Source organism: Misgurnus anguillicaudatus, chromosome 5, assembly GCF_027580225.2.
Source record: "Misgurnus anguillicaudatus chromosome 5, ASM2758022v2, whole genome shotgun sequence".
In the NCBI taxonomy this organism is placed as follows: domain Eukaryota; kingdom Metazoa; phylum Chordata; class Actinopteri; order Cypriniformes; family Cobitidae; genus Misgurnus; species Misgurnus anguillicaudatus.
Window position 1 is genome coordinate 12504410 of NC_073341.2, and position 27961 is coordinate 12532370.

Consider the following 27961-nt stretch of genomic DNA (forward strand, 5'->3'; position numbering starts at 1 on the left):
AGACAGATAGAGGCGTTGCACAGTATGTAAAGTTATATATTAGGCAATTATTTCATGATTGTTATTACATCTTGAAATAATTAATAATGGACACGAGCCTGCGAGAGAAAATGGATTTGGTCGTAAGAGCGTGAGAAATGGGATCAATTGCAAGAAGCTTTGTAAACATGTGGTACATGCATTCTCATAGAAACTTGATGGCGTTTTCCTACTTTGGGCTAAGCTTTTCGTTGAATGCCTGTTATATAGTCAAACTGCGCCATCTTGTGATTAGAGAGACTATAAACTTTCATGCTTAACTATAACTGTCACTGTCCCACAGGTGGGACGTTTGGCATTACATATTTAAAACAATAATTACATAGTCTAAACCTACACCAATCTTGACAAACTATATACCGTTGGAAAGCTCTAAGAATGTAGTTTTAATATATCAACACCATTTTGAAAAAAAAGTATGTAGTAAGAGTCATTTTCTAAAATGTCGCAGACAAACAGTTGGGCCCAAAATGTTATTACATATTTATTTGTAAATATCCCATTAACCTGAAATAACCTCGACAAACTATATATTGTTGGAAAGCTCAGGGAATGTAGTTTTCATATTTCAAGGCCATTTGATGATAGAATTTGTATAGGGATAGTTATTTTGTTAAATGTCACTCACCCCATAGGAATACATATAAATGATTATAAATTTATAACACTAATACCCTAACTTGAAATAATCTTGACAAACTATATATTGTTGGAAAGCTCTAGGAATGTAGTTTTCATATTTCAAGGCCATTTGATGATGGAAATTTAGTAGGGACAGTCATTTTGTTATTTGTCACTGACCCAGTAGGAGTCCATATGAATTCGTATATATTCATAATTCTAATATTCTTCAAAATGAATATATGAATCTTCAAAAATCTTGACAAACTATATATCGTTGGAAAGCTCTAAGAATGTAGTTTTCATATTTCAAAACCTTTTTGCATTAAACACAATGCAGAGACAGTAATTTATCAACTTTTGACAAGATATTGCAACTAACCGTTGACACCTAGTGGCCTTGGTTGGTAAAACCACTAAAAGTGTGACAGAAACTTCATTTTTTGTTATTTTCACCTAAAATTTGGTTCAGAACTAGTTGAGACTTGTGTCTTTATTGGTGTGGTGTTTTGAGAGTAAAACATTTAAATTTTTATATACATTTGATTAGAGAGTATATACTTTATTGCATTATTTTTATTATTGAAAATTAATTTAAACGGGTATAACCTTTTTGTCATTTAATATTTACAACTTCAAACACCTCAGTGTAAAACTATAAATTGTCTTCTTAAAAAAGAGACCAAGATTTTGCTTCTAAACCAAAGAATGCCAGAGTTATAGTCATTTTAACGTGCAGATCACCTTTTCACCCCCCCCCCACTCAAAAGGGGCAGTGACAGGCACATTCCATCAAAAAATGAAAATTCTGTCATTATTTACTCACCCTCATCTTGTTACAAACCTGTATAAATCTCTTTGTTCTGCTGAATATAAAGGAAGATATTTGTAATTGTAATAAAGGAAACAGAAGCACCATCGACTTTCATAGAAAGGAAAAAATGCTACTATGGAAGAAAATGGTGCACAAAATGGGTCGTTTACAAACATTGTGGCTTTGTTACAATTCTAGTAAGGATTAAGTGACATGAGAGATCAACACTATCAGATCTATGAGAAACAACATAGTTTCAAAATAATGAGGGTAAATAGAGATGGCAATAAACTGAATGATGAAGCTAATGTTTATGCTGAAATGTCTCATACTATAGACAGCACATTGTATGCCCTAACTTAACTATAAAAACTTTTTCCTAATGAAGAACAAACACGTCATCGTCAGAGACAACTTGGTAAACAAAGTTTGTCCGTTAAGGGCTTCTGTAGAACCATGGCGGCACAAAATGGCAACTTTCATGTAAGGGGACCCTCGGTGTATGTAGATAAAAACTGTTCATTTAAAGATAATATAAACATGATGGTTCATAATGAAAGGTCTTTATACACCACTAATAATATAGTTATGTGGATTATATTGCATTTCTGTCAAGGGATTCTTCTAAAAGTTACACACTGCACCTTTAACTCTCCTTTAGTCACCACAATGGGGATGTCACTGCAACAACCAGCAGCAAATACCTGTAACATTACTCCCCATTAAGATGACGTTTCAATTGATGATTACAGAAATGTAAACATTTGCTAGTCCTATACAGCTTGTTATCGGAAAATACTAAACTGAAAATGTGTGTAGTCACTGAGAATTGTAAAAGCAACATGGCATGCATTAACATAACCAAAAAGTCTAAACGAAAACCTCAAAACAAGTCAAGTCGTTTGTAGCAATAGCCAACAATACATTGTATAGGTCAAAATTATTTTTGTAAGATATTTTGTACATTTTCTTAAAATAATTATTTATCATTAGAAATATGTGTTGCTTTATTTGGAAGCAGATTTCAGATTTTCAAATAATTGTATTTCAACCAAATATTGTCCTATCCTAACAAACCATACATTAATGGAAAGCTTATTTATATTTTATACTTTCAAATAAAATATAAATCTCAGTTTAAAAATCTGACCCTTATGACTAGTTTTGTGGTCCAGGGTCATATTTAGCTAGCTCTTAAATATGTTCTTAAAATCTCCATTTTGTCTTTTCTACTCTTTTCTATTCGCTATTCTTTTTTTATTTAACTCTCAAATTTGCTATTGCTGTACAGTAGTTTAAATAAATAATTTAACACAATCTAAAAATAATTCATATTTTAATCTAAAAAGAATATGTTTTTTTTACTTTGATTATCTAAATGTTTTTTGTGTGATTTTCTTAATTTTCTACGTCTAACAATATTTTTCAATTTATTCGATTGCGCATTAAAAACATAAAAAACTCTAGCAATAAAATATAGGTCTACCGCTTAGTAATATTTTAGTGAGATAACTTATTTCTTTTATGATTGAAGTTAATATGAGTTGTTGGCTTTCCTGTCACAGCAAATACGTATTTTATTGTTTCTTCAGTGGTGATGATCGTGCTTGTTTTGATTCAAGCAGTACAAACACAATTGTTTGACTATTTGTCTCTTGTTACATTTGTCAGTTTCTGTATCACAACTTTCTTCACATTACGTATATTATTTTCCTCACAATACGTATTTGTAACATCGATAGGACTACACTTCCCAGGATTCACAGCTCTATATGCGCGAAGTCACCGAACGTCGCCGCAGTTATCGCGATATCACTGTATTGATGTCTAGTTGTGCACTAGAAAGTGTCAGTGAGGTTAGACTGGGTAACAATTTCCCAAACCACTCAAACCAGAGACTAGTGTTTAATTAGTTTCGTTAATGCCTAAATCTGAGCTTTTGTATTTGTGTTTTTATAAACCTGACGTGTGACACCGTGAGGGAAAGACAACAGCAGCGGTCTCATCCAAACTGTACAGGCCAACAGTACCACAACTGGATCAAACAGTGTGTCGTAAAGCGAGCAAATGGCGCTGAAAAGAATCCAGAAGGTGAGTTTGTGTTTATTGCGTGTTTGCCTCGGTAATTGTCCACATAATAGGCCTTTGTAAATGTGAAGCAGTCGCACTTTTCTCATTTTTGTTCCCATCTGGTTAGACAAAGACGAATGGTGGATGTATGTACTCGACAGTCGAATATTGTTTTTCCTAGTCATTATATTATTTTCATTGCTCCCTTTTTATAAACCGCTTTATTTACACAAGGTTGATCGCGAGCGTTCGCGTTGCGCAATCTGGGAACGGCAACTTATATTATCGTTATGCGATGTTGTGAAATAAGGATGTGTATCGTTAGATGTAACTGTTATTAACATACGACTAGGGGTTTGACGGGGGTTTCATGAATAATTTGTGTTACGTAAGTGCACCAGACGTTGCTGAAATGTTAAAATGGTTCTTAGAATACATATTTTAGTTGTCGGTCATCATATGAGAGAAGCGCATCTGATGCGCATGCGTGATGGACAACAACTGCTTCAAGTTGCCAAATGCTGAACCCCAATGTCAGTGTGTCCATATATGGCGCTGCAAATAGGGCACTAGGACAGCGGAGGGTATTTTTAACAGATTCGCCACCCTGCACGAAATAACAGGCGACTTTAATCACATTGAAACTGGTTATTGCTATCAGGGATTTCTTAGCCTGATCCGGCATTTATATTAAAACTCAAACAACAATAAACGTTCCCTCTGGATTTTAATCCATATTACATCCATATCCCACTGTTTTTTAAGGGCAGCCATTTATGTCTAATGTCATGTTACATCAACAATGGGTACCTAAAGAGTGTCAACAATAGACAATGATAGCTTTGCCTTGATACAGTATCTTATGTTTTGTTGTTGTATCGGTGATCATTTTTAAGTATGTTTTGGTGCCACTTTTAGAAATAAGCAAGTATTTTTGTATGTATCTGAAGCTTTTTTGAAATGCTAAAAAATGCACAACATTATATATGTATTATTGCAACATATAGCCTATAGTTCGGACATGAGACACCTTTATCAGCCAATTTATTAGTACTTTATTTTCTTGCATAGAGCAGGTTGGACCCCATTTGTTTTTCTGTAACATCAACAAAAATGTCTCAGATTCTTCAATTATTCCACATTCATTGTGTGAATCTCTATTGGATTGACATCTGGTGACTGGAGGTTGTATGAGTGCACCAGACTGTCAACAGACCAGATTTAGATGATCTGAGCTTTGTGGCATGATGCGGTACTGGAAGTAGCCAGATTACAAGTTCATTCTTATGAAACCACTAAAATATAACGGCAGTAAAGATTTTTAATATAACACATAATTTGATAACCCAACAAAAATGATCATACAAACATAATTGTGTTCTCTACCTTGCACAAATAATAATTTTAACATAGGAATTAGTGTTGTCACGATACCAAAATTATTGGTTCGATACCGATACTATGTCAATGGTTTCGATTCCGATACTTTTTTCGATACTTTTTCTGAAAAGGGAGAAACGCTCTCAAATCTCATTGCTGTGCTTTATATTAAAAACAGGACAACATTCTAATCATATAACACACTAATAAATGAACATATAAACAGCAGATATATTAAACATTTAAGCAAAATATAAAATATATCAAAATATAAAAAATAAATTAGAGCAATGGCATTCAAGGTAAAAAAAAAAGAATAATTTTAGCAGCATTATCTCAGTTTTTCTCTAGTGAGCATTAGCATAGTAACAAAATAAACAAGCACTTAAACAAATGCATTGCTTTTTGTTTGATAATGTTAATACATTAACATTTATATGATAAACAGATTAGTGTAAATGTGAAAATATACCTCACTGAACGACATGAGGGTTAATAAATGACATGTTTTTGTGAACTTAAAGCACAACAGTATCTGGGTAAATTTAGCTAAAATGCTGTTTAATTTCCTAAGACTGATAACTGTGAGGCGATTGTATTAACTTGGGTCATTACAGGCAAAACGTGACAACATGCATATCAACAACAATTTGGTAAGTCTAGAATTAATATTTTGGGATGAGAATCAATCTCTCGTCGGCGTGTCGGTCCTTCAGTGCTTTGCTAGCGCCGTTAGCAACGCATATTTGGCTTACTTCACTTGTGTACTTCGGGTTCGCATGTTTATTTGACTCACATCTGAAAAAACCTCAACACAGCAATACTGCTGGGCTTTCTTGTACTGTTAAACCAGAGCGAACGAGATGAGGAGAGGAGGCGGAGCACTGCATTCACGTGCACTGTGTGCGCGTCTCCATGTATGTATCACTGCAGCCCGGAGACTGCAAGTGGGCGGTGCCGTTTAAAAGAAAAAGAGACTCGAGAGCGAGAGCGCGCAGCTGGTGTTTGCAGAGTTACATAAAAAACAACTCGCAGCTCGTCTCGGAGTATCGATTCCGCGGGACACGAGTATTGGAATCGTTTTAAAATTTCAGTATCGATATGTATCGAAATATCGATAATTTTGACAACACTAATAGGAATGAATTATTTTATTGCTTTTTCTGCCAAGTACAATAAAATAATAATTGGATGTTACTAAATATTCTCAAATGACAAATAATGAAAAAGAAAAAAGTATATTTAATAAAAAAGAAGAAATAGTGGACGAAAGAAGTGTCCATGACTTTTGTTCTTATCCTCCATAACATTTTAAAGGGGACAGAGAAGGAAAAACCATTTTTACCTTGTCTTTGTTGAATAATGGTAGTCTACCCGCATTCACAAACATACAAAAAGTTCTAGACCTTCTAAACATCTCAGTGTCATAGAAATTCCTCTTTTAGAAATGTCAGCCAGAAAACAGCCCAATCTGAAAAACTGATGCTTATGACATCACAGGCATCTAACTGCCCCTTCACTTTAAAATAATTGGCTACATTTTTTGTGTGGCAGCAAAGTCAGCCAATCAGTAATGAGATTGCAAGTTAAGCCAGTAGGGGGAGCCAAATAGGTGCAAAACCACTTGTTTAAAATCCCCCACCCTAATAGAGCTATCTGAGAGGGGTTTTTAGGAAGCTTCTAAGACATTACAGACCCAAACAAAAACACTTTTGTCTACATGTCACATCACAGAACAAGGATAAATACCCCATTCAATCATTCTATGTCACCTTTAAGGGACTGCTTACGCATACACAGATATTTATATTAAGTTAGATTTTTTTTAAAGAAACACATCTGCAAAAAGGGTGCAAAAAACACATTTGAAAAGGCTACCAGGTTAACAGATTACTTAATATTTTTGCAGTGAAAAGATTTTTGATTCTCATTACCGAGTTTTCTACCTTTTAAAAATGTTTCATTTATAATTTTCTATTAAAATGCAGTTTATTTATGTTTTGTTATGTATGCTTAATAAAAACTAACTAAGCCATCATGGCTTTTCTTTATCTTAGTAAAACACGCTATGGTGTGAGGTCTCATCGCGATTGTTTGACCTCATCGCAATGATTTCAGATCACCGCAATGATTGCACATCTCTTTTAAAACACAAGGGGGAGCTGCAGCGCCTGTATAAATGAAACACTATCAGATGGCGCTCCTTAACTGAGAGTGTAATGCTATACACTGCAAAGCCATAGCCATTCAATACAGTGGAAAAGACTGCATTTAAAGAAATGTTGCAAAACTTTGATAAGTAGTATGAACTAAAAGGTAAAACATACATTTCCAAAACAGCAAATCCAAATTTATGGAAGTATAGGATGCTCTTCTTAAGAAACTGTAAGGAAATTATTTGTTTGCGGCCACTACAGACACGTGGTCCCGTACTAATATGATCTTAGTAGGATTGGCTACTATTTAAGGCCTGTTCTAGTATAGTTAGTTTATTTTGATTGCATTTCTATTAGTAGTATTTTTTTGTGTTTATTTCAATTTTCTTACAAAGAATTTAAGTTTTTTAAAGATATATTAAATTAATGAATATTTACTGCCATGTAAATTTTGCAAGAGATTTAATTTAAATAATCACAACAATGTAAAAAAATATTTCATGAACAAACAAACAAAATATATGCAAATAAAATGTCAAAGCAATAAAACACAATTAATTGTCATACTCGTCAAAGTCCCAAAACAGGCAATTAATCGTTGTAATCGTCACAATTTATTAGGCAATTAACTGTCAGCCAAATTTCATAATCGTGACAGCCCTATATGGTGTTTTTAAATAGTTACAGTTTTTAGACCTTTTTAAAATAAATGTTCAAAATTGTATTATATTGTCACTAAAAGGTTCGAAATTAATGCCTTTAAGCATATTAGACCTTGTTTTTAATAAATTTGAAGGAAATTTGTTAATGCAAATATATGAAAAATAATAATAATAAAAATAAATTGACTTTGACACAATCGTCAACCAATAAAGACTGACATCATCTGGAGGTGGGCTCTGTACCTGTTCATTGTGGCAGTCGCTGCGTTTGCGCATGCGCAGTATCTGACAAGTCTTGCTTTAGCGTTGCAAACATGGTTGCGACTTTACTACTGATTAGTTGCCATAACTTCTAAAAACAAGTTGAAATTGCTTAACATAATAAGTTAATGTGTGTGTGTTTAACGTGTCCTGTTATTAAGAGTGTTTTTGGTGAACAGCTGACAGCTCTACGTCTATCTTTAGAGAGCCCTTTCAGGCACTGTGAGTCACACAGCAACTTCTAGCAATAGAACCCCTTCAAGTCCCCCGTAGTTGATAATCTTATCACTTAAAACTCATCTTTAAGTATTATAATAACATATGTCAATGTTTTTCCTTCATGCTTTTAAAACAACTTGAATATAACTCTTCACCCTCGCATCAATCAGTATATGCGTATCTAATAATATGCAAATAAGTGCCTGGAACTTCCCAACTCTACTTAATCACACAGCCCAGACCATAGATATGAATATGCAAATTAGTCCCTGCCTCCACTTTTTCGTACCACCTCAAACCATAAGCCCTTTTCACACAGACATTCCGGAAAATACACGGGAAAGGCATCCTGGATTTTTCCGGAATGGTTAGATTTTTTGTTCATTCACACTGCCGTGATTAGCCGGCATCTGATGGTCCCGGAAAGACACGTGATCTGTTGAAAGTCCTGCCCTCTCTTCTACGCAGCGTCTGAAGTTTGCATATTATTTATTATTTCTCTCTCCAGAAACAACTCACGTGCATTTTTGTTTATGATAAGATTATAAAGGAGTGCGTGAATGCACAGTTCTATGATTTCAGCTTCTGAGTGGATATTTGAGGAGCTCCCTGATCTCTGCTTTAATACAGTTTTCAGACATTTCTCATCACGATTGTTAATATGCATTTAAAACCCGCATTTTGAGGAGCTGAACGATATTGTTGGGATGACGCGCAGGAATTTTCATTTATTATAGCTCAAATGAGCATGTCACGCGATATTCTTTTATGCTGCTGAATGATCTCCGTTGTTTATGCGTCTCATTTATCATTTCCTGATAACTGCTTCAATCTAGTTTGCAATATTTCTCGTGGTAAATGTTTATATGCATGTTATCTCTAGTTTTAAAGAGCTAAACCATAACTTTTGTTGTGATGACACGCGCGTCTTCACTACGACACGCCCATTACGGCATCGTTTCGGCTTCTTGTTCACACAGAGGGTTTTCCGTGTATCTGACTAGGTCCTCTCTGGCAACGATCCCAGAAGATTAACGGGACGAGTTTGTGTTCATACAGACGCTTGTCTGGCAATTTTACAGGTATTTTCTGGGACCAAAGGTCTGTGTGAATGGGGTTATAGATATATACAGTAACTAAAGTAAGTACACCCCTCACATTTCAGCAAATAGTTTAGTATATCTATTATATCTTTAAAAATAACTTAACATACAGCCATTAATGTGGCAACAAAAGTGAGAACACCCTAAATGATAATAGATGTATATCGTTTAACCATGCAAAGCCACATGTGCTATTCATCTTCTTCATGTTGTTACAAATGTGTGTATCTTGTATTAGGCATACTGTATATGACAAATAACTACTAAATTCGTTTTCACACAATGCATACATGAACTGCGCGTTTGGAGTAAAAAAAATAGCGCTGATGTTAACAGTTTAGTGCATTCACGCTGTATGTGTGAGCGTCACAGAAACAGAGCTGAAGCAGATGTGCTGGAATCGTTTCAAAGTCTATGCAGCATCCATACATAATATCTATTGCTCAAATATCTGATTCACCCGCTTAAATGTGTTGATGTGATTGGTTACGTTTGTTACATAGGAAACTGATGCGATTTCAAACCACGGGAATGAGACTGTCTTTGGAAAACTCAAATTTTATGGAGGAAATGGTGTTGAATGATGAATTTGCAAATGAATTTGCAAATAATGCATAATAAAAACACCACATAGACAAATAAACAAAAATAAAAACTCGATCAGGGGGACCTTAAGAGATTAACAATAGCACGGCAATGGGAATGAGAGATGAAATGGACCTATTTCAGGTGAATGATTCAGAACAGTTATAAACATGCCCTTATTTAAAGGAACAGTATGTAGGATTGTGGCCAAAACTGGTACTGCAATCACAAAACTTGTGGCTAAAACTGGTACTGCAATTACACAACTGGTGGCCAATACACAACATGACAACATAAACATCAGTTGAGGGCTGCAACTTCACTTTTTAAATGTCAATATCCTGGCCAGACCACTGTTGTCAGTGATATAAGTATTTAAAATGAAAATGATTTCTTAATGTCTAGTGACGTATTAGGGCCATTTTATGATTAACTGATATAAATTTCTTACTTACTGTTCCTTTTAAATACAACGTAGATGTGAAACTATGATGGGGTCATAATAATAATATGCTTATTAATAGTTACAAAAATGAATAGGCAAATAAGCCGAATATCGGCACAACCCTACTACAGTAAGTACTCTTTTATAAGTTACCTTTAAATCAGTCATATTCATATGTAACATTTAACGTATTTTTACCAGTCCAGCTTGGAAATATAAATGGCAGTCCAAATGTTATGTTAGACAAGGTTTTTGCACCATAAAATATTTAGTTTACAATTACTATGTTCTCTCTGTAACTTTAAAGGGGACTTTTTTAGGGTGTCAAATAAATCGTTGGTGTCCCCAGAGTATGTATGTGAAGTTTTAGCTCAAAATACCATATAGACAAATTATTATAGCATGTTAAATTTGCCACTTTGTAGGTGTGAGCAAAGAAACGTGTCCTTTAAAATGCAAATGAGCTGATCTTTGCACTAAATGGCTGTGCCGTGGTTGGATAGTGCAGATTAAGGGGCGGTATTATCCCCTTTTGACGTCACAAGGGGAGCCAGATTTCAATGACCATTTTTTTTCGCATACTTGCAGAGAATGGTTTACCAAAACTAAGTTACTGGGTTGATTTTTCTTTACATTTTTTAGGTTGATAGAAGCACTGGGGACCCAATTATAGCACTTAAACAAAAAGTCAGATTTTTACTTTAAAGCAACTTTTTGCTCATGTAGCTTAAATTTTTTGTAGATTTCAACTAAGTTAGCCATATGAAATGGGTAAGAATGTTCTGTCCAAGTTGTTAAATACTGGATTACATGTTATAGGTTATCTACAGTTGAGGGTGCTCATATGTTGATTAGTTCAGAATATGACTGTTATGTGTTATGCCTTTTTCTTTAGGAACTAACAGACCTACAGAGAGATCCGCCAGCCCAGTGTTCAGCCGGACCAGTCGGAGAAGACCGTGAGTATAAAGAATTAAAGACTTCTTACATTTTAGATGTTTGGATCAGTGTTCACACACATTTACGCTGAAAATCTCCCATGAAAATAACAGATTACCAAAAAGCAAAAATAACCTGACTTACTTTTTTTTTTTTAAAACAAATGGAGAAAATTGAATGACTATACTTTTGATGAAAAATAACCCTGGTATTTAAACAGTTTGACAGTAATTTAGAGTGCTTCACGGATGATGTATTTTTGTGGGCTAACCGGATGTTGGGGGACGCTGGTTCCCTTGCAGGGGAGCCTATTCATATTTCCAATGGGCCTTTGGATTATTCCAAAAAAATAAGTGTTGTGTTTAAGAATAAGAAAAATTAATGACACTTGCTCATTTTGTCCAAAAAGTCTTCACAGATGAACACAACTTTTATTAATGTTGTAGTTGAACAAAATGTGTAAGTGTCTTTACCTTTTTTAAACGCAAGAGCATAATTTTGCAATAATCCAAAGGTGTATGGGAGGGGTGAGTGGGCTTTTTTGCGAGAGAACCAGTGTCCCTCTTGCGTCTAGGTTGGCCTGCAAAATACGTCATCCCAGCGGCACTGGAATGAGATGTATTGTTGGTAAAAATAAGATCTGGCTTTGTTCAACAAGGAATCATTTGCTTCATCAAAGTAAATTTTTTTTCTAAAAGTGTGTGCATTTTAAGAGATAATACTTTAAAATCAAAACTACATAATATTTTGATGTTAATAATACAAATGAAACTTTCTCAGAAAGTTCTTAACTCGTTTCAGTGTTATTTGTTAATTGGTTTTATATAGTCAAACTTTTTTTTCAGTGTTTCACTGGCAGGCAACAATAATGGGGCCGGTAAGTAGACAATTTCTCTCCAAATCACTTCAAATGAACACTCTTTAATAAATGTTTATTATTAACTGTAGTATATATTGTGCGGTTACTTTTCTTTTAAATGTTTATGGAAACGACCCCTGCTTGATTGGCTGACCTTTACATACATTATACATTTAAAGTGGTTTGTTGGCATATAAATGTATTTTTATATTAACACCTAATTTAATTATTTTCCTGTTTCTTTGGTTCCTTTTCATTTATTTAAAGATGCTTTGAAACAATGCAACATTGTTAAAATGTAATATGAAATCATTTAAATTAAATATTTGAATTATGTTAATGGGATAATAATTTAAATTGTGTCATCATTCGCTCACACTCTAGTTGTTTAAAACCTATAAAAATGACTTTGTTTGCAGAATAACATTCTTATTAACATAATATATGTGTGTGTTCTGTGTATAATAATTATGTATATATAAATACACACACATACATGTATAATTTTAAAAAATAATGTGTATAATAAATATTTATATTTGTTTTGTGTGTGTGTGTGTGTGTGTGTGTGTGTGTGTGTGTGTGTGTGTGTGTTTATAAATAATTATTATACACAGTACACCCACATATATTATGTAAACAAAAAATGATATTCTGCAAATGATTAGTCACGACTAATCGTGAGGCAGCGCTAGTTATGAGGAAGATATTTTAAGGATTGTTTGTAACCAAACAGATCAGGGGCACCATTCACTTCCATAGCATTGTTTTCCTACAATGGAAGTCAATGGTGCCCCTGAACATTCTTCAAAATATCTTTATTTGTGTAATTTATGCAGGTTTGGTTTTAGTTTCTTGTAAACTGTCCCTTTAATTTTATATCATTGCAGTTGTGTAAAAAACATTATAAACTGTACAATTAAGATAATGCTTTATTTGTCATTGTACAAGTACAACGAAATTGTAGCCATCAACCTGTCCATACATACAATACAAACAAAACATTAACAAAACATTTTGATTTCTTCTAGAATGACAGTCCGTATCAAGGAGGAGTATTCTTTCTTACAATTCATTTCCCAACAGACTATCCCTTTAAACCACCAAAGGTCAGTTGTTTAGTGACATTCAGGTGTGTTTAGTAGATATAGACTTATAAACATTGTTTATTCATTGCTGTAATCTGAATGAATCCTCAGGTTGCATTTACAACAAAAATCTACCATCCCAACATTAACAGTAACGGGAGTATTTGCCTGGATATCCTACGATCTCAATGGTCACCTGCACTTACTGTTTCCAAAGGTACATTTAATGCTGTCTTCTTCATAAACAACATACAAATGCATTAATAAATAAATTATTGATAGAGTTGAATGAAGCGAGTGGATATTGTGTTATACAGCCTTGCTCGCTGTAGCACCATGGTAACCACTGAAAGTAAGAGGAAATGAAGTGTTGTGTTCCAGGCAGGAAGCATAAATCTCTCTAATGATATATTACAATACTGTCACTGGATTAGGATGGAATGCTCAATTTGCGGCAGTTATCACAGGCACAGAGCCTTGAATCACATACTAACAAATGTAAACTGACTAAATGAATAAGTTTTAGAGTCTAAAAAGCTTTTGGTGTCAAAACGGAGAGCTTTTAATTGTAAAATAAAATAGTGTATTTAATAGTAGAATGTACATTATTTTAACCTTCATCTGACATTGCTTTTATTAAACCTTAAAAAGACAAACCCGTTGGGTGTGAAGCACGTCTGCACTATTCTCCGAGATGCACTTGAGCGAATTATTTTTTTTGGATGACCTAGTTAAGGCGGTAGGGTTTCCCAGCTTAGGCGGGCCGCCTGAACTGCGATGTGCTGCGGGAAACCCTGTGTTTGCCCTGTGGCAGGTGGATACCGTAGATTCTCTATGCGTTTCAAAAGGAAGGGGTGAGCTGTGGACTGAATTGTTTGTTGCAATTCACAATCTCACCAGTAGATGCCACAAAAAATCTACACAGTGGACTTTTAATGCTGAAATGTTTACGACTGAAAGTACTTACCGTGCGTTCACACCAGACACGAAAGAGGCGGCAAAAATTTGCGTGTGGTTGGACGCTTGAACATGATGGGCCCTATTTTAACGATCTAAGCGCATTGTCTAAAGCGCACAGCGCAACGTCTAAATGGGCGTGTCCGAATCCACTTTTGCTAATTTAACGACGGGAAAAATCGTTTTTGCGCCGAGCGCATGGTCGAAAAGGGTAGGTCCTATTGTAATGGGAGTATTTTGGGCGTAACGTGCAGTAAACCAATGAGAGTCACAGCTTTCATTCCCTTTAAAAGCAAGTTGCGCTGGCGCTATGTCTAATCCCTATTTAGATGACGGACTTTGTAAACTGAAAAACTAAGCGGAGGTAGAAGATCCCCAGTTTAAGATTAATGTTAAATAATTGTGTTGTTTTTCCCTTATATTGAAATTGTTATTTTTTTATTAAAACCTTTAAAACCCGTTTTCTTTTAGTCATGGAAGTAAAAAGCAGGCTTGTAATTGCTTTAAATGTTTGGCTATCCAATATCATCAAAAAATAATTTACAAGTATGTAAGATAAGGTTTGTACTCTAAAAATACTTTATTTGTAACAAACAGGAGATAAAGAAATTACAAACGGCTCTCCTCACGTTTCAGCACTTTGGACATCGGTTTTTTAGCAAAGACTTTTTTTAAGCATTACTTACAAATGTTTCTCATCTCGCCATATCCACAGGTACAGAGTCATCATATACAATAAATCCGTGAGGTAGCATTAAAAAAAACATTTAAAAACAGATGCATTTGTTTAAAGCAAAGCATTTATTTACTTATCAGGCTGCAGGTAAAGCAGCTCTTTGCGCCTTCTAACGTCTCATAATCAGTCCTCATTTATAAATATGTCTAAGAGACTCAATAATAATCTCTTAAATTCAATCCTATAATCTTTCATATTTAAAAGCATTTTTGTGCTGCTGCGCATTTATGTACTTTGTGATAAGCAAACCCGCGTTGTCCTCCCGATTATAGGCGCATATTACTAATGCGATCTTTAAATAACATAAAACATATAGCGCAATTGACTTTAGACTAAAGACCACGTATTTGTTGCTCAATGGCGTAGTTTATTTTAGTTGCCTCAAAATAGCAACGCGCCAACAATGCGCCTGAACACACCTCGTTTTTCAGACCAGAACGCCCATGGGCGCAAAGGGGGCGCAAATGCATTTGCTATTTAAACAACGCGGCGCTAAACGTGAAAATTAGGGTGGAAACTAGCGAAAGACACTTGCGTCGCGCATTGCGCTGCATTGAGCCGGTTGTAAGATAGAGCCCTTTGAGTTTACTCGCTTCATTCGCGTGTGAAAGTTGCACGTGAAATTCTAGTCATTCTAGTGATTCAAGACATTCACGTGTAAATTCGCGTCAAGGGAGGGGCTTAAATAGCTCAAATTGAGTAAACTTACCAGATTGTTCGACATCCTCACTTACTTTCTTCCAAACAAGATCCTTTTAATTCCTGTAAAAGTACGAAGATGTCTCGTGTAGAGATGATGATTGTCCTTCATTGTTGATTTGTTTTTCTGCCTCAGCTCGCTTCCTGTAATCACGTAGAGCAAACTCCTGATTGGTTAAAAGGTCAAATTTTTTCCACATTTTCAGCTCAATTCGCGCAGGAACGTGCTTACTTCACCACAGGATGCCTATTCTCGTCTTTGCATTGACTTAACCTGTAAATCACTCCCGCTTGCCACCTCTTTCACGTCTGGTGTGAACACACCCTAACATCGAAACGGGGGCTTCAGTCATTACAATGTTACAATTTCTTCTTGGTTTGGTTCGCTTTCACAAGGCAATATTTCCAAACTTAAAAAAACTTAGTAATCTCTCCTTTCATTGGTCACAGTGTATCTGTTTATATTGCTGTAATATTACTTTATTGCATTGAGCAGGAATCAAAGCTTTGATGGTACAACATTCTTACCATGTACCTATTGCGAAGAAGACAATTAGAAGACATTTTAAAATGAAAATTTGTGCTTTGTTTTTTTAGTGGCATTGCACAACGAAATTTGAAATGTTCATGAAGCAATGAGACCCCAGAACATAAAAGCAATTGTAGTGATAACCAAATAATAATAATAAGTAATTTGATTTGGCATAATAGTTGCCAAGCAACACAACATGTGCGACATAGTAATACTGATATAATAATAAAATTAGGGCTGTCAAAATTAACGCGTTAAAAACGCGTTAACGCAAATTCATTTTAACGCCACTCATTTTATTAACGGAGATTAACGCAACGCGCAATTTCTGTTTGACCCTTGGTCCAGCCCATAGTTGAATGAACAGAGACGCAGACAAATGTGACTCTCTCTAAATGAGTAAAAGGTTTTCATAGAAATAAGAACATTAAGCAAATTGTCTACCAAATCCAATGCTCTAAATGCTCGTTGGACATCTGATATGATCTTTATTTATACGTCTGAGAGGTGTAACGTTACCGTCCTCCTAATGCTTAATCTAATACAAAAATGCGTCTCAATTCATTTTGGTTTCGCTTTTATGCATGACTTAGAAAATAGACTGCAGGACTTGCTTGATGTTAAAAGAGTCATTAAGAGAGATAAAGTTCGGTACCTGATTAATGTTAAAGAGTTATTAAGAGCGACAAGACTCAAAAGCGATCCCCTCACGCTGACTGACTGATATCTGAAGTGCGTGCACACAGACGCGCGAGTGCGCGACCTGGATATATAGACATCTACACAAAATTACAGTTTTACAAATATCTGTTTTGATAAGAATTTACGCAGGTAGGCTCTATAATCTGTTATGTTTTAAGTAAATGTTTGGTTAACTGTTGGGTAAAACTTATCTGATGTGTAACATTATATTAGATCACTTAGATTTTAAGCAGTCTGTCTCAATGTCAATCAAACAAAAGGAAAAAAAGTTGAACATACATTGATGATGTTTTTGCTTTGTGTGTGCTAAATCTATTAGTTTTACCAGTGATTTGAAGGTATTGATGTGGTAATATAATGTATGGATGTGGAAATGTTTGTGGTAATTTGACTCTTTCAACTTCAAACATGTGTAGTTCTGTCATATTTTGTTATATTTCAACAAATCATGCATTGTTCTATGTTTTAATAGAGAATGTCAAAATATGAACAACTATTTTTTTTAAATTTGCTAATTCCGACTCAACTTGCCAGCACAGGTCACAAATGATGCAGCAGCAAACAAAAATGGAGAAAGAAAAATCTTCTGAAAATTCATATACAAAACAATGGCTGGTGATTCTGTTAAAATGTAAACAGGCTGTTGTTAACATACATGTGCATAAAGCATCTATATATGTATATATGATTAGAATATTAAAAACCTGAAAAGTGTTAAATTAGGGTAAATTTAGAATGGATAAAAATGTGCGATTAATTTGCGATTAATCGCAGTTAACTCATGAAATCATGCGATTAATCTAGATTAATTTTTTTAATCTATTGACAGCCCTAAATAAAATATAAATAATTTTATACAACAGTTCTTTCTGGTTCTCGAATCTGATTGGCTAAGACCTGTGCGATATTGTGCTGATATCGGCACTGTAACCGCTTCACCTTTCGTATTATTCCGCCACCTAGTGAATGGAGGTCCTAAGCAGGCTCATCTCTGAATGGAAAAACACAGACGTGCTGTTTGAATCACTCTCCGTGTGTGTGTCTCATTAGTTTACTAGCTCATAAATCAGTCTGTGAATCCCCAATCAGAAGTTATTCTGTCAAAGATCAGCGCTCTTGGATGTTACGTTAAAGTTAATGGGAGAAATGTCTTGTCACATCGTGTGGATTATTAACACTTGGAAAGAGGAATATAAACACTCGTTTTTTTTCTGGAGCTATATTTCTTACCAGAACGCGAAAACACCGTGAAACTGCAGGTAAGCACCGCAGCTTTTAAATGTGGACATTGATCATTTACTTTATTGTGACCTGACTATTAAAACATGTTATGAGATATCGCCACTGATATATTTATAAGCAGCATGCAAAAACATATCTCTGACACTTATAAAACACCGTTTTATATAGTACTGACAAGAACAAAGTTTAATAATAATAATCGAGTGCTCGTATCACGTTAAGAATAAATGAGAAAGCAATAGTAACGTTATACAAGTAGTTTTATTAACTTTTACCTCGCGCCAAAACAATAACAACACAAAAGACACTAAATATGAATTAAAAAACAAGTACAAGTTTAGTATACAATTAGATATAGAGCTATATCACACTCCTACTCGAGCGATATTGCTTAAATAACAATAATTTCACAGCTGATGCAGCCTGGTTTATTGGTGCTTTGGGTTGGATTGTTTTCTCACCAAAAGCGAACCGTTCTAGATTTTGTTTGTTTGCAATTGGCCGAGACCACCTCATTCAGGTGGTCTCAGATCAGTTGTTCTGGTGTAAATTCAAGCATGATTGCTGTGTTCATATATGCCTACACGAACCGAACCAAGAGAGAAAACTCGGGTATGAAAGCACTCTTAAAGTTTTGAAGTGCACGCAAAAGACCATGTATGTTTTCGCCGTGAAAGTTTTATTGCGTGGAACATAAATATTTGAGATATGAATACTGAACTGTATTATTCTGTATATAACGCTGTGTAACATACTGGCACATTTGTCGGTATGCAAACAAATAATCTGTGTTTTTCTGTTTGTTTTAAAGGCAACATTGCTCAATTGTAATAGTCTCATGCGTCATGAGCGTTTGTTGGAATCACTTTTTGTTTTGGGTACTGTAAATCTTTGGCATCTATGACTAATAGCTGATGCCAGTGTGGGCGATGCTGTTGGACCTTAGTGTTTACTCTTTGTTCTAAGCAATGACCTAGTTTAAATCAGTCTACGGGAAACTGTTTGTTATGGCAAGCAAACAGAGAGTGAGTAAGAAAAGCAAAGACATGCTTGAGTGAGACATAAAATTATGTGTCTCAGTGTTGTAAACATTGGTTCATTATCACATGGACCATTTTGGATCTTTAATGATTCCATTAAAAGATTAGTTCACCCACAATATGAAATTTTAAATCACTTACCCGTGTGTTGTTCTAATCCACCAAGTCTTTCGATTGTGTTCAGAACACATTTTTAGATATTTTTGACTGGAAGGCGTGTGACTGTCCCATACACTGCAGTTTGATTTTTACAATCAAGCCAAGAAAAGAATGAAAAACATTGACAAAAGGATCCATGTGCCATCAGTAGCTTAATAATAATATTATGAAGCAACAAGAACACTTTTGTGTGCAAAGAAAACAAAATGACCAGTATAGTATTATTATTTTTTTTTTCTATACAGAGTTTTTTATATGGTTGAAGTACGGTGGTGTTTTTTATATGATAGTTCAATCTGATTTTGTGGCTAAAGTTGTTAAATTCATTGAAAAGCTTGTATGAGTGCATTATTCACCAATTTTGTAAGGAATAATTGACGACGGGCCATTGAATTATAAGAAAATAATGCACACCGAGGTGGTAATGCGGCACGACGCGAAGCATTATTTTCAAATAATTCAAAGGACCGGAGTCAATTATTTCGCTTATACCACGGTTACCACAAACATTGCTCTGGCGCCTATTTTTAGGACATTTGACAAGTTAGGTGTGCGGTTTACAGAAAAATAATCAACGCCCATAGAACATTTCTCAGCCAATCAGAATGCAGCATTCAACAGACCCGTGGTATAAAGCACAATAATGCAGACGTTTGAGAACTACTGTATAAATAGCACCAAAATTAATTTTGTACCTGAACTGTTTAAGATACCTAAACTTTACTTTGTCTCTTGCTTGAACACAGTAGCTGTGTGAGAGATTGTATTGATGTTTCAGTTTTCTGTATTTAATCTTTTCTCATACATTTTTGTAGTGTTGTTGTCCATCTGTTCCCTGTTATGCGACCCAAACCCAGACGACCCGCTTGTACCTGAGATCGCACATACATATAAAGCAGACAGAGAAAAGTAAGTGACTTGTTCTTACATGCGCATGTGAAATCACACTTGATTTGATTGATTAATCTGACATTGTGAGTACTTGTAACGTTTATTTCACTGCAGCTATTGAATCAGAAACCATTTTATTATCTTTATCTATGTTTATCTGTCTGCAGTTTGATTGTTTAACAGAGGTTGTTTGGCTTTGTTAATGAATAAGTACATTTTAAATATTAGACGTAGTATTATATTATTATTTTATATTATATATTTTATTTTATAGTTCACCCAAAAATTTAAATCCTGTCATCATTTACTCACCCTCAAATTGTTCCAAACCTATATACATTTCTTTATTCTGCCAAACATAAATGAAGATATTTTGAAGAATTTTTGTAACCTGGGGCCGGATTCACAAAAACATTCTTAAGACAAAAAATAAGATAAATTAAATGTTGGCATATGTGGTTTACGGGGGCATTTCCATAGACGCAATGCATTTTATACTGTACAAACTGTTATATTCTATTCCCCTAACATACCCCAGTCCCTAACCCGAAATGTCACAAAAACCTGTTGCCAGTTTTTAATCTATGAAAAACTAACATTTAGTATGTTTTTTACCGTTTCACTTCCTGTGTCCTCGTAAACAATGGTTATAGCATAGTTAACATGTCATTATACACTATTGATGTCCCTGTAAACCACATAAGCCAACCCCCACACAGACAGACAGACAGACAGACAGACAGACAGACACAGACAGACAGACACACAGACAGACACACACACACGGACACCCTTCCATTTAGTCAAATTTCAGTGGCATTTTGTAAAAACAGACATTTCAAAATGCATCAAAAACTAAAAAAAATTCCACTATTTGACCTTTCTAATGTTTATATAAAAATGAATTCACAAAATGTTTCATTAAAGTATTGATGTTGAGCAGTTGGCCACATCCAGTAAAATAAATGGGTCTCTATGGGCATCTGCTGGTCAAAATGATTTATTTCCTAAACTGTAACCAGAAAACTGTTTTTTTTAAACACCAAATGGTCGAATTCAACACATAACATCTGATCAATATCTAAAAACAATTTAAATCAAATTTAGAGCATAATTTATGTGAATTTTTCATAGAAAATTGATATTTTACGGGCAAGCTAATGGATTAGTTGAGGAATTGAGTGGTAAACAGGTACAAAAGTACTTCATATCTCCCAAAACACAGCATTAATGTATAGATGAGAAGTAAACAAACAAAAAATTATATATTATTTTTATCATTAAAAATGTATATATTTTTTGTAATCACTCATGATTTCTGGGGTCATTTTTACCCCCAGGGAACTCTAACGTATACAGATTAAAATAGGGGCTTATCAGGGTTAAATAAAACCAAAATAGACAAACATTACTATAATCAAACATAGAATAATGAAAGCAAACATAAAAACAGCAATAGTTCAACAAGGACAATTGTACAACAATGACAATAAAAAAATAAAGAAATTACAAACATTTATAAAAAGAACAAAGTTACACATTAAGTAAGGGCTAAAATTAGCATTAGGTACAGAAATCAAATCAAATGAATAATTTATTGTATAAATTAAATATAATAACTCTTTTTAGAGCTACAGAAGTGATTTTCTCTTTGTCTTAGATTGTTTGATTAACATCAATGACACAGACTTTAGTAGGTTAATTGAGGTTACTGTCTCTTTAAGAGAAGCACGGACCTGGTTTCTGCCTAATCTATACATAAACCTAAGACATAAACAAATGTTTAGTGGAAAAAATGATCTGTGGAGATCATTTTGTTTGTATGTGCCCTGTCAAGAACAAAAAGATTTTATGTTTGCTTGCTTTCTGAAACGCGTCTCATGTTAAACGTGCGTGCACACACACACACACACACACACACACACACACACACACACACACACACACACACACACACACACACACACACACACACACACACACACACACACACTCACAGATGGAGGACGAATTGCAAATTCCAGGCGAAAGTCTCATAATCTGATGGTGAGATTAGGATCATCAAAGTTTGATTTCACTCATTGAGTTCGATATTAAATATATCAAGGTTATATTTTACCAGAACTGTCAAAAGATTAATCGCATACAAAATAAAAGTTTGTGTTTCCGTAATATATGCGTGTGTATTGTGTGTAATTATTATGTGTATATATATAAATGAAAATGTTTTATTTATGTATATATATTTTTAATTTATATATAATATAAACTATATAAAAAGTGTGTGTGCGTGCGTTTATTAAATACCTACATGCATGTGTGTATATTTATATATTTATATTTATATATATATATATATATATATATATATATATATATATTTATATTTATATATATATTTATATATATATTATTATATATATATTTATATATATATATTTATATTTATTTATTTGTGTTTTATACACACACACACACACACACACACACACACACACACACACACACACAAAGTAATTACACAGAGGGTATTTATATATTTATTATGTATATATATATATATATATATATATATATATATATATATATATATATATATATATATATATATATATATATATATATATATATATATATATATATATATATATATATATATTTATTTATTTATTTATTTATTTATTTATTTATTTATAAATTTATTTATTTATTTATTTATTTGTGTTTATATATATACTAGACCCCGACCGATATGCATTTTTTGGGGCCGATGCCGATACAGATATTACAGAGTAAAAAAAGACCGATAACGATATATCTGCCGATATTCATTATGTGCATATTATAGTACAGTACACATATACTACAGTATATTATACTACTACAGTACTGTACATAGAATACACTATATACATTAACAGAATATACTATATATAAATACTTTTTGCAATGATCACTCTATGATCACACCACAAATGTGGTGATCAAACACTTAAAATGACATGACAAAGACATGTAATATAGGCAGGTGTGTTTTACAAGTTAACAATAAACTTTATTATCCAAAATGATTCTGATATAAGTGCACAAAACAGTAAATTTGACTTATTATAAATAACTTTAAAACACAAACAAAACAAAATACATATAACTTAAATCATTGTCAGTTTTGACAAGAATAATGTTATATTGGGCTTATTTTAAAAAATGAAAACTTATAAAGTCATTGTTTATTAGCTTTAGAGTAAGTTATGGACTTCACAAATTAATTAAAAACTTACCGTTAAGACGACAATGCTTGAATTACTGACAACAGATACTGATGTAGGCTAATGTTTAATGTACTGCACAACGTTTTTATAACACGAACCCACAGTGTTCTGCCGGGACTTTAAACTTTTATAAAACTAAAGCGTCTGCTCTCCGCCTCTTTTATTTAAGAAAGGGTGTAAAGTTGCGCGAGCTTATTTAATCAATTGCTTTGAAATGAGCATGTAACAGCACAAGCAGCTGTACTCCCACAGACTGCGCGTCAGTTTAAGCGCGTCCTTTCTCCGCCTCGCGTCATTTCTTCCGCTTGCGTTTGAAACAACTCGCAAGTGGACAAAAAAGACTGATTAAAACCACCAAATGTAAACAGGAATGTGTCTCTCTCGTCCACTTATAATCCAATCGACCAAAGCGCGTCTTAATACCAGGTGTAAAATGTTTTGAAGAAACCGCGTGACTGCCGCGGGCGCCACCTGAACTGAGAGACTGACTGAAGTGAAGGGGGTGGGGGAGTGGCTGGTGTCACTACAGTGAGTGATCTGGGTCACCATTAGCAACCAATAGGGCGCACTCTGCTGGACAAACAAGTACTTACATCTTTCAAAAGCATTTAATGTGTTCTGTAAGGAACGTTCATATCGGCTTCATATCTGCGGCTAATACGCCGATACAGATATATCTGCGACATGCTCATATCGGCCGATAAAATCGGCAAAACGATAAATCGGTCGGGCTCTAATATATACACACACACACACAAAGTAATTACACAGAGGGCACCCACATATATTATGCAAAAACAAACTTTTATTTTGTATTCAATTAATCGCGATTAATCTTTTGCCAGTCCTGATGTTTACAGACTGTTCTTTACATTATGTAGGATGATTTTATGTTTAAAACAGCAAATCATAACAAATGCTGGGTTTTCAGAGCAGAAGCCATTCAGTAGCACGTAAACATATTTCTGTAGACACACAAATGTATGCTGTAAAACATGAGGGTGTTTGCCTTTTTTTGTCCTCAGGTACAACAGACTAGCAAGAGAATGGACGCAAAAATACGCCATGTGAGAGTGCCTGTGACTAAAACACTAAAGAAGCAAAAGGACAAAGAAACGTGTTTTTACTTTTAACAAGAGGAGTAAAAATAAATGAATGTTGAGGGGTGGGGACAACTAAACAACAAACCCTTGGAGAGAGGAGCCAGGAGAAAGCGGAGGTGAGGAGGCTGGCGAATCCGCTGTCATGTGCCGTTCTCCCAGACCCAGTGTCAGAGCGGCCTAACCTGGAATATTCCAGGAAAACTGTCAAACCGGACAAACCTCGGGGTACCACAACCCAGGATGTTAGACTTGTACTACTGTTAGTTCTATTATTGTTATTATTGTGTATTTTCTTCGTGTTAATGTTGCCATTCTTTAATTGTCATCTCTGTTAATGTGCTCTTATTGATGTCACTATTATGTTTTGCCGAATGATGAAATGTCAGGAAGTTGAAGGAATGCTGGTGAGGCAGGCCTGGTCATCTCATTGGAGTTTATGGGAATCATTTTGACTAGGGTACTAAAATTGACACATTTGACTCAGTTCAACAGATTCAGACAGAATGTAAAACTACTTTGTTTTAAAGAAAAACAGACCTCGCTTGCGACTCCGCCAGCCAACTTCAAGTCATGACATTTCATGAAACACTATGAATGTGATTAAAAGCTAAATGTAATTGAGCAAATGGACATTTTGACAGGCTGCGGTCAAAAAATGGATGAGCTGGTCTACAACGTTGTGCTGTAAAAAAAGGGAAATATTTGACATTTTTAATTTAAACTGTTTTAAATGCGTTTCGTTGGTTATATTCATATCTCTTTTCAACATATTTTTCATTTAATCTGTTTCAGATTTAACTCATTTGATATTCACCTCAGCTGCATGTGCATGATATGGCAGATGTGTACGTATTTGTTTTGATAATTATTGTAAAATTGCTTTAGAAATCAGCAGATTTTTATACGTGTCTTAAAAATTCGCCCACAATTGCTTGCAAAAGAAACAAAATAGGGGAGAAAAATGCTGAACGTTGGCATAGAAAAATAAGAAAACGCCACCATTTCTGCCAAATTTGATAAATCCCCTTTCATATTTGCAGGCAAAGGGTCGGTCATAGCGTATGAATGCAATATTTTTCACTTATTTAGCGTTTATCTCTTCTACAGATCTATCTGCAAGAGTGTAATTCTTAATCTTTAGATACTCTTGTTACTGTAGTTACTAATATAACTAACTGAGTAGATGGTACGTTTAATGTGACCAGCGCAGGTGCTAGACTAAAGTACTTGTACTGTAGATTTATTGTTTATCAAGATGTTTACACCCAACAGGGAAGAAGCTGTAAGGTTAGAAAGTCTCTGAATGATCTCTGTTGAAAAGTGTGAACATCTCACTTTCCCCCGGTGCTGCTCTTGAAAAGCCCATGCCTCTATTTTACTAGGTTACTAGACTCCCTGAAAAGGGCTAAATGTTGTCAGGTTCATTTTTATCACCATATTTGTGTACTGCCACACAAGACATTCGTGTCAGATTTTGTTTTGGATGTGTTTTTAAAGGAATAGTGTATCGTTTACTCAACCTCAAGTTACTGCAGTTATTTTCAGTATAGCTTTACAATAATGTTTGATTTGTTAAGTAAGGGATAATCAACAGCTTGCATTGCATTATAGGATTTTAACTTCATGACACGGACGCAAAGAACCACCTGATAAAATAAGCAGCTTACAGTCGCAATTAATCGTTTGCAGAATAAAAGATTTTTTGTTTACATCATGTGTGTGTGTGTGTGTGTGTGTGTGTGTATGTATAATAATTTTGTATATATAAATACACATGCATGTATAATTTTAAGAAAATAATATGTGTATATATTAAGTATTTATATACAATATAAATTATATATACAAGTATATAGACATGTAAATATTTCTTAAATATATACATGAATGTGTGTGTATATATATATATATATATATATATATATATATTATACACACACGTATTTGATGTAAACAAAACTTTTATTTTGCAAATGATTAATTGCGACTACACTGTAAAAAATTTGCTGTAATTATGCAGCTGGTTGCCAGTAACTTACTGTAGAAGATAAAAACTGAAAATGTTTCATGTTCATTTAACTTTGAACGAACTCTTGCCAGTAAATAACATAAATGTAAAATCTACAGTAAGTTACTGGCAGCTAGTTGCCAGTAATACCCAGTAATACTGTAATTTCTACAGATTTTTTTTTACAGTGTAGTTGTTATGTAGCCCTAGTAAATAACTCTGTGTGTTTCTCAAAAATGAATGATATACAGGTTTTTAAAAACATGAGAGTGAGTAAATGACTGATTGTTTCTTTAGGAGGACATCGTTTCCATTGTGTCAAATTGTTATTACATTTTTAAAAATGTTTAAAATTATGCCAACTTTCCCTTAGCTTGACTCAAAGGCTTAGGTGCCATCTTTTAACCTGATTTTTTCATTACTTAATGGTTACATGTCTTTTAGAACATTTAAATTTATTTATTTATTCGCTATTTATTTGTTGTCTTCCAGTTATTGGCTTAAATGCATTCGGTCTGGATTTATGTGTCGTGTTCTGTATAATGGTTCATCTGGCAATTCGAGCTACAACATTATTATGAGATTGCGCTATAAGGCAGTATGCATGCTTTGCACTCTGGTGGGCTACAACCTTCTCCCGCAGCTATTTGCAAGATATCAGGGATATTTTTGTCCATTCACCTCCCCCGAGACCTTCAATAAAACTCCAGCCTTAACATCATTGTATAAGCAGCTGTACTGTATTGTTCACCTTTGTGTTTTACATTTGGATTTGGGTTTTAACTATTGGATAGGTACTGTACTTTTCTGTGTAACACACACAGAGCCATAATTTCTTCTTGATAACTGTATGTGCTATAAAGGCCCTGTCATCTAACCTGCTCTCTCATGAAAACCAGACTCAGTATAGCTGAGACTAACCTCCAAGGTGTCAACTTTAGTGAATAAAGCTCCTTTTGTTTTATACGCTCTTGTGAATTTATTGTATGAACAACACCAGTAGTTTTGTAATCTGTATTCAATGTATTTTGTAGTCACCAGAATATCTGAGAGGAGCAGACATGGAGCGGTCTGATTTTGCTTGGAGCGAGGAGTGGATTTTTTGTTGTACAGCTCATGTTAACAGCCCATAATGCAACCATGGGTGTTAATCTCATCAACAGTTGGGGCATTTTGGATAAGCATATTTTGATGGGGGTACAAATAATACAGACAAAATTTTTGATTTTAAATTGTTTACAAGCCACCATTTAAATTTGAACATAATCTAAAACATAAAGCCTGTTAGCTAAGTAGTGTTTTAATTTTGGAAAATCTCATGAAAAATATCTCCTTAAGATAATGGTACTGCTCCAATAAAGCACATTTATGTTTTTCTC

General features: G+C 34.3%; 1 protein-coding gene across 1 annotated transcript; it reads left to right on the forward strand.

The window, feature by feature from the left end:
• The first annotated feature begins 3261 nt into the window (after positions 1 to 3261).
• ube2d4 (ubiquitin conjugating enzyme E2 D4) lies at positions 3262 to 27548 on the forward strand. Its single transcript, XM_055167971.2, has 7 exons — positions 3262 to 3565; positions 11251 to 11314; positions 12140 to 12171; positions 13185 to 13262; positions 13353 to 13458; positions 20124 to 20217; positions 24497 to 27548. Exons 1-7 carry the CDS (start codon positions 3542 to 3544, stop codon positions 24540 to 24542), a joined length of 444 nt encoding a protein of 147 aa, XP_055023946.1. The 5' UTR covers positions 3262 to 3541; the 3' UTR covers positions 24543 to 27548.
• The last annotated feature ends 413 nt before the right edge of the window (positions 27549 to 27961 follow it).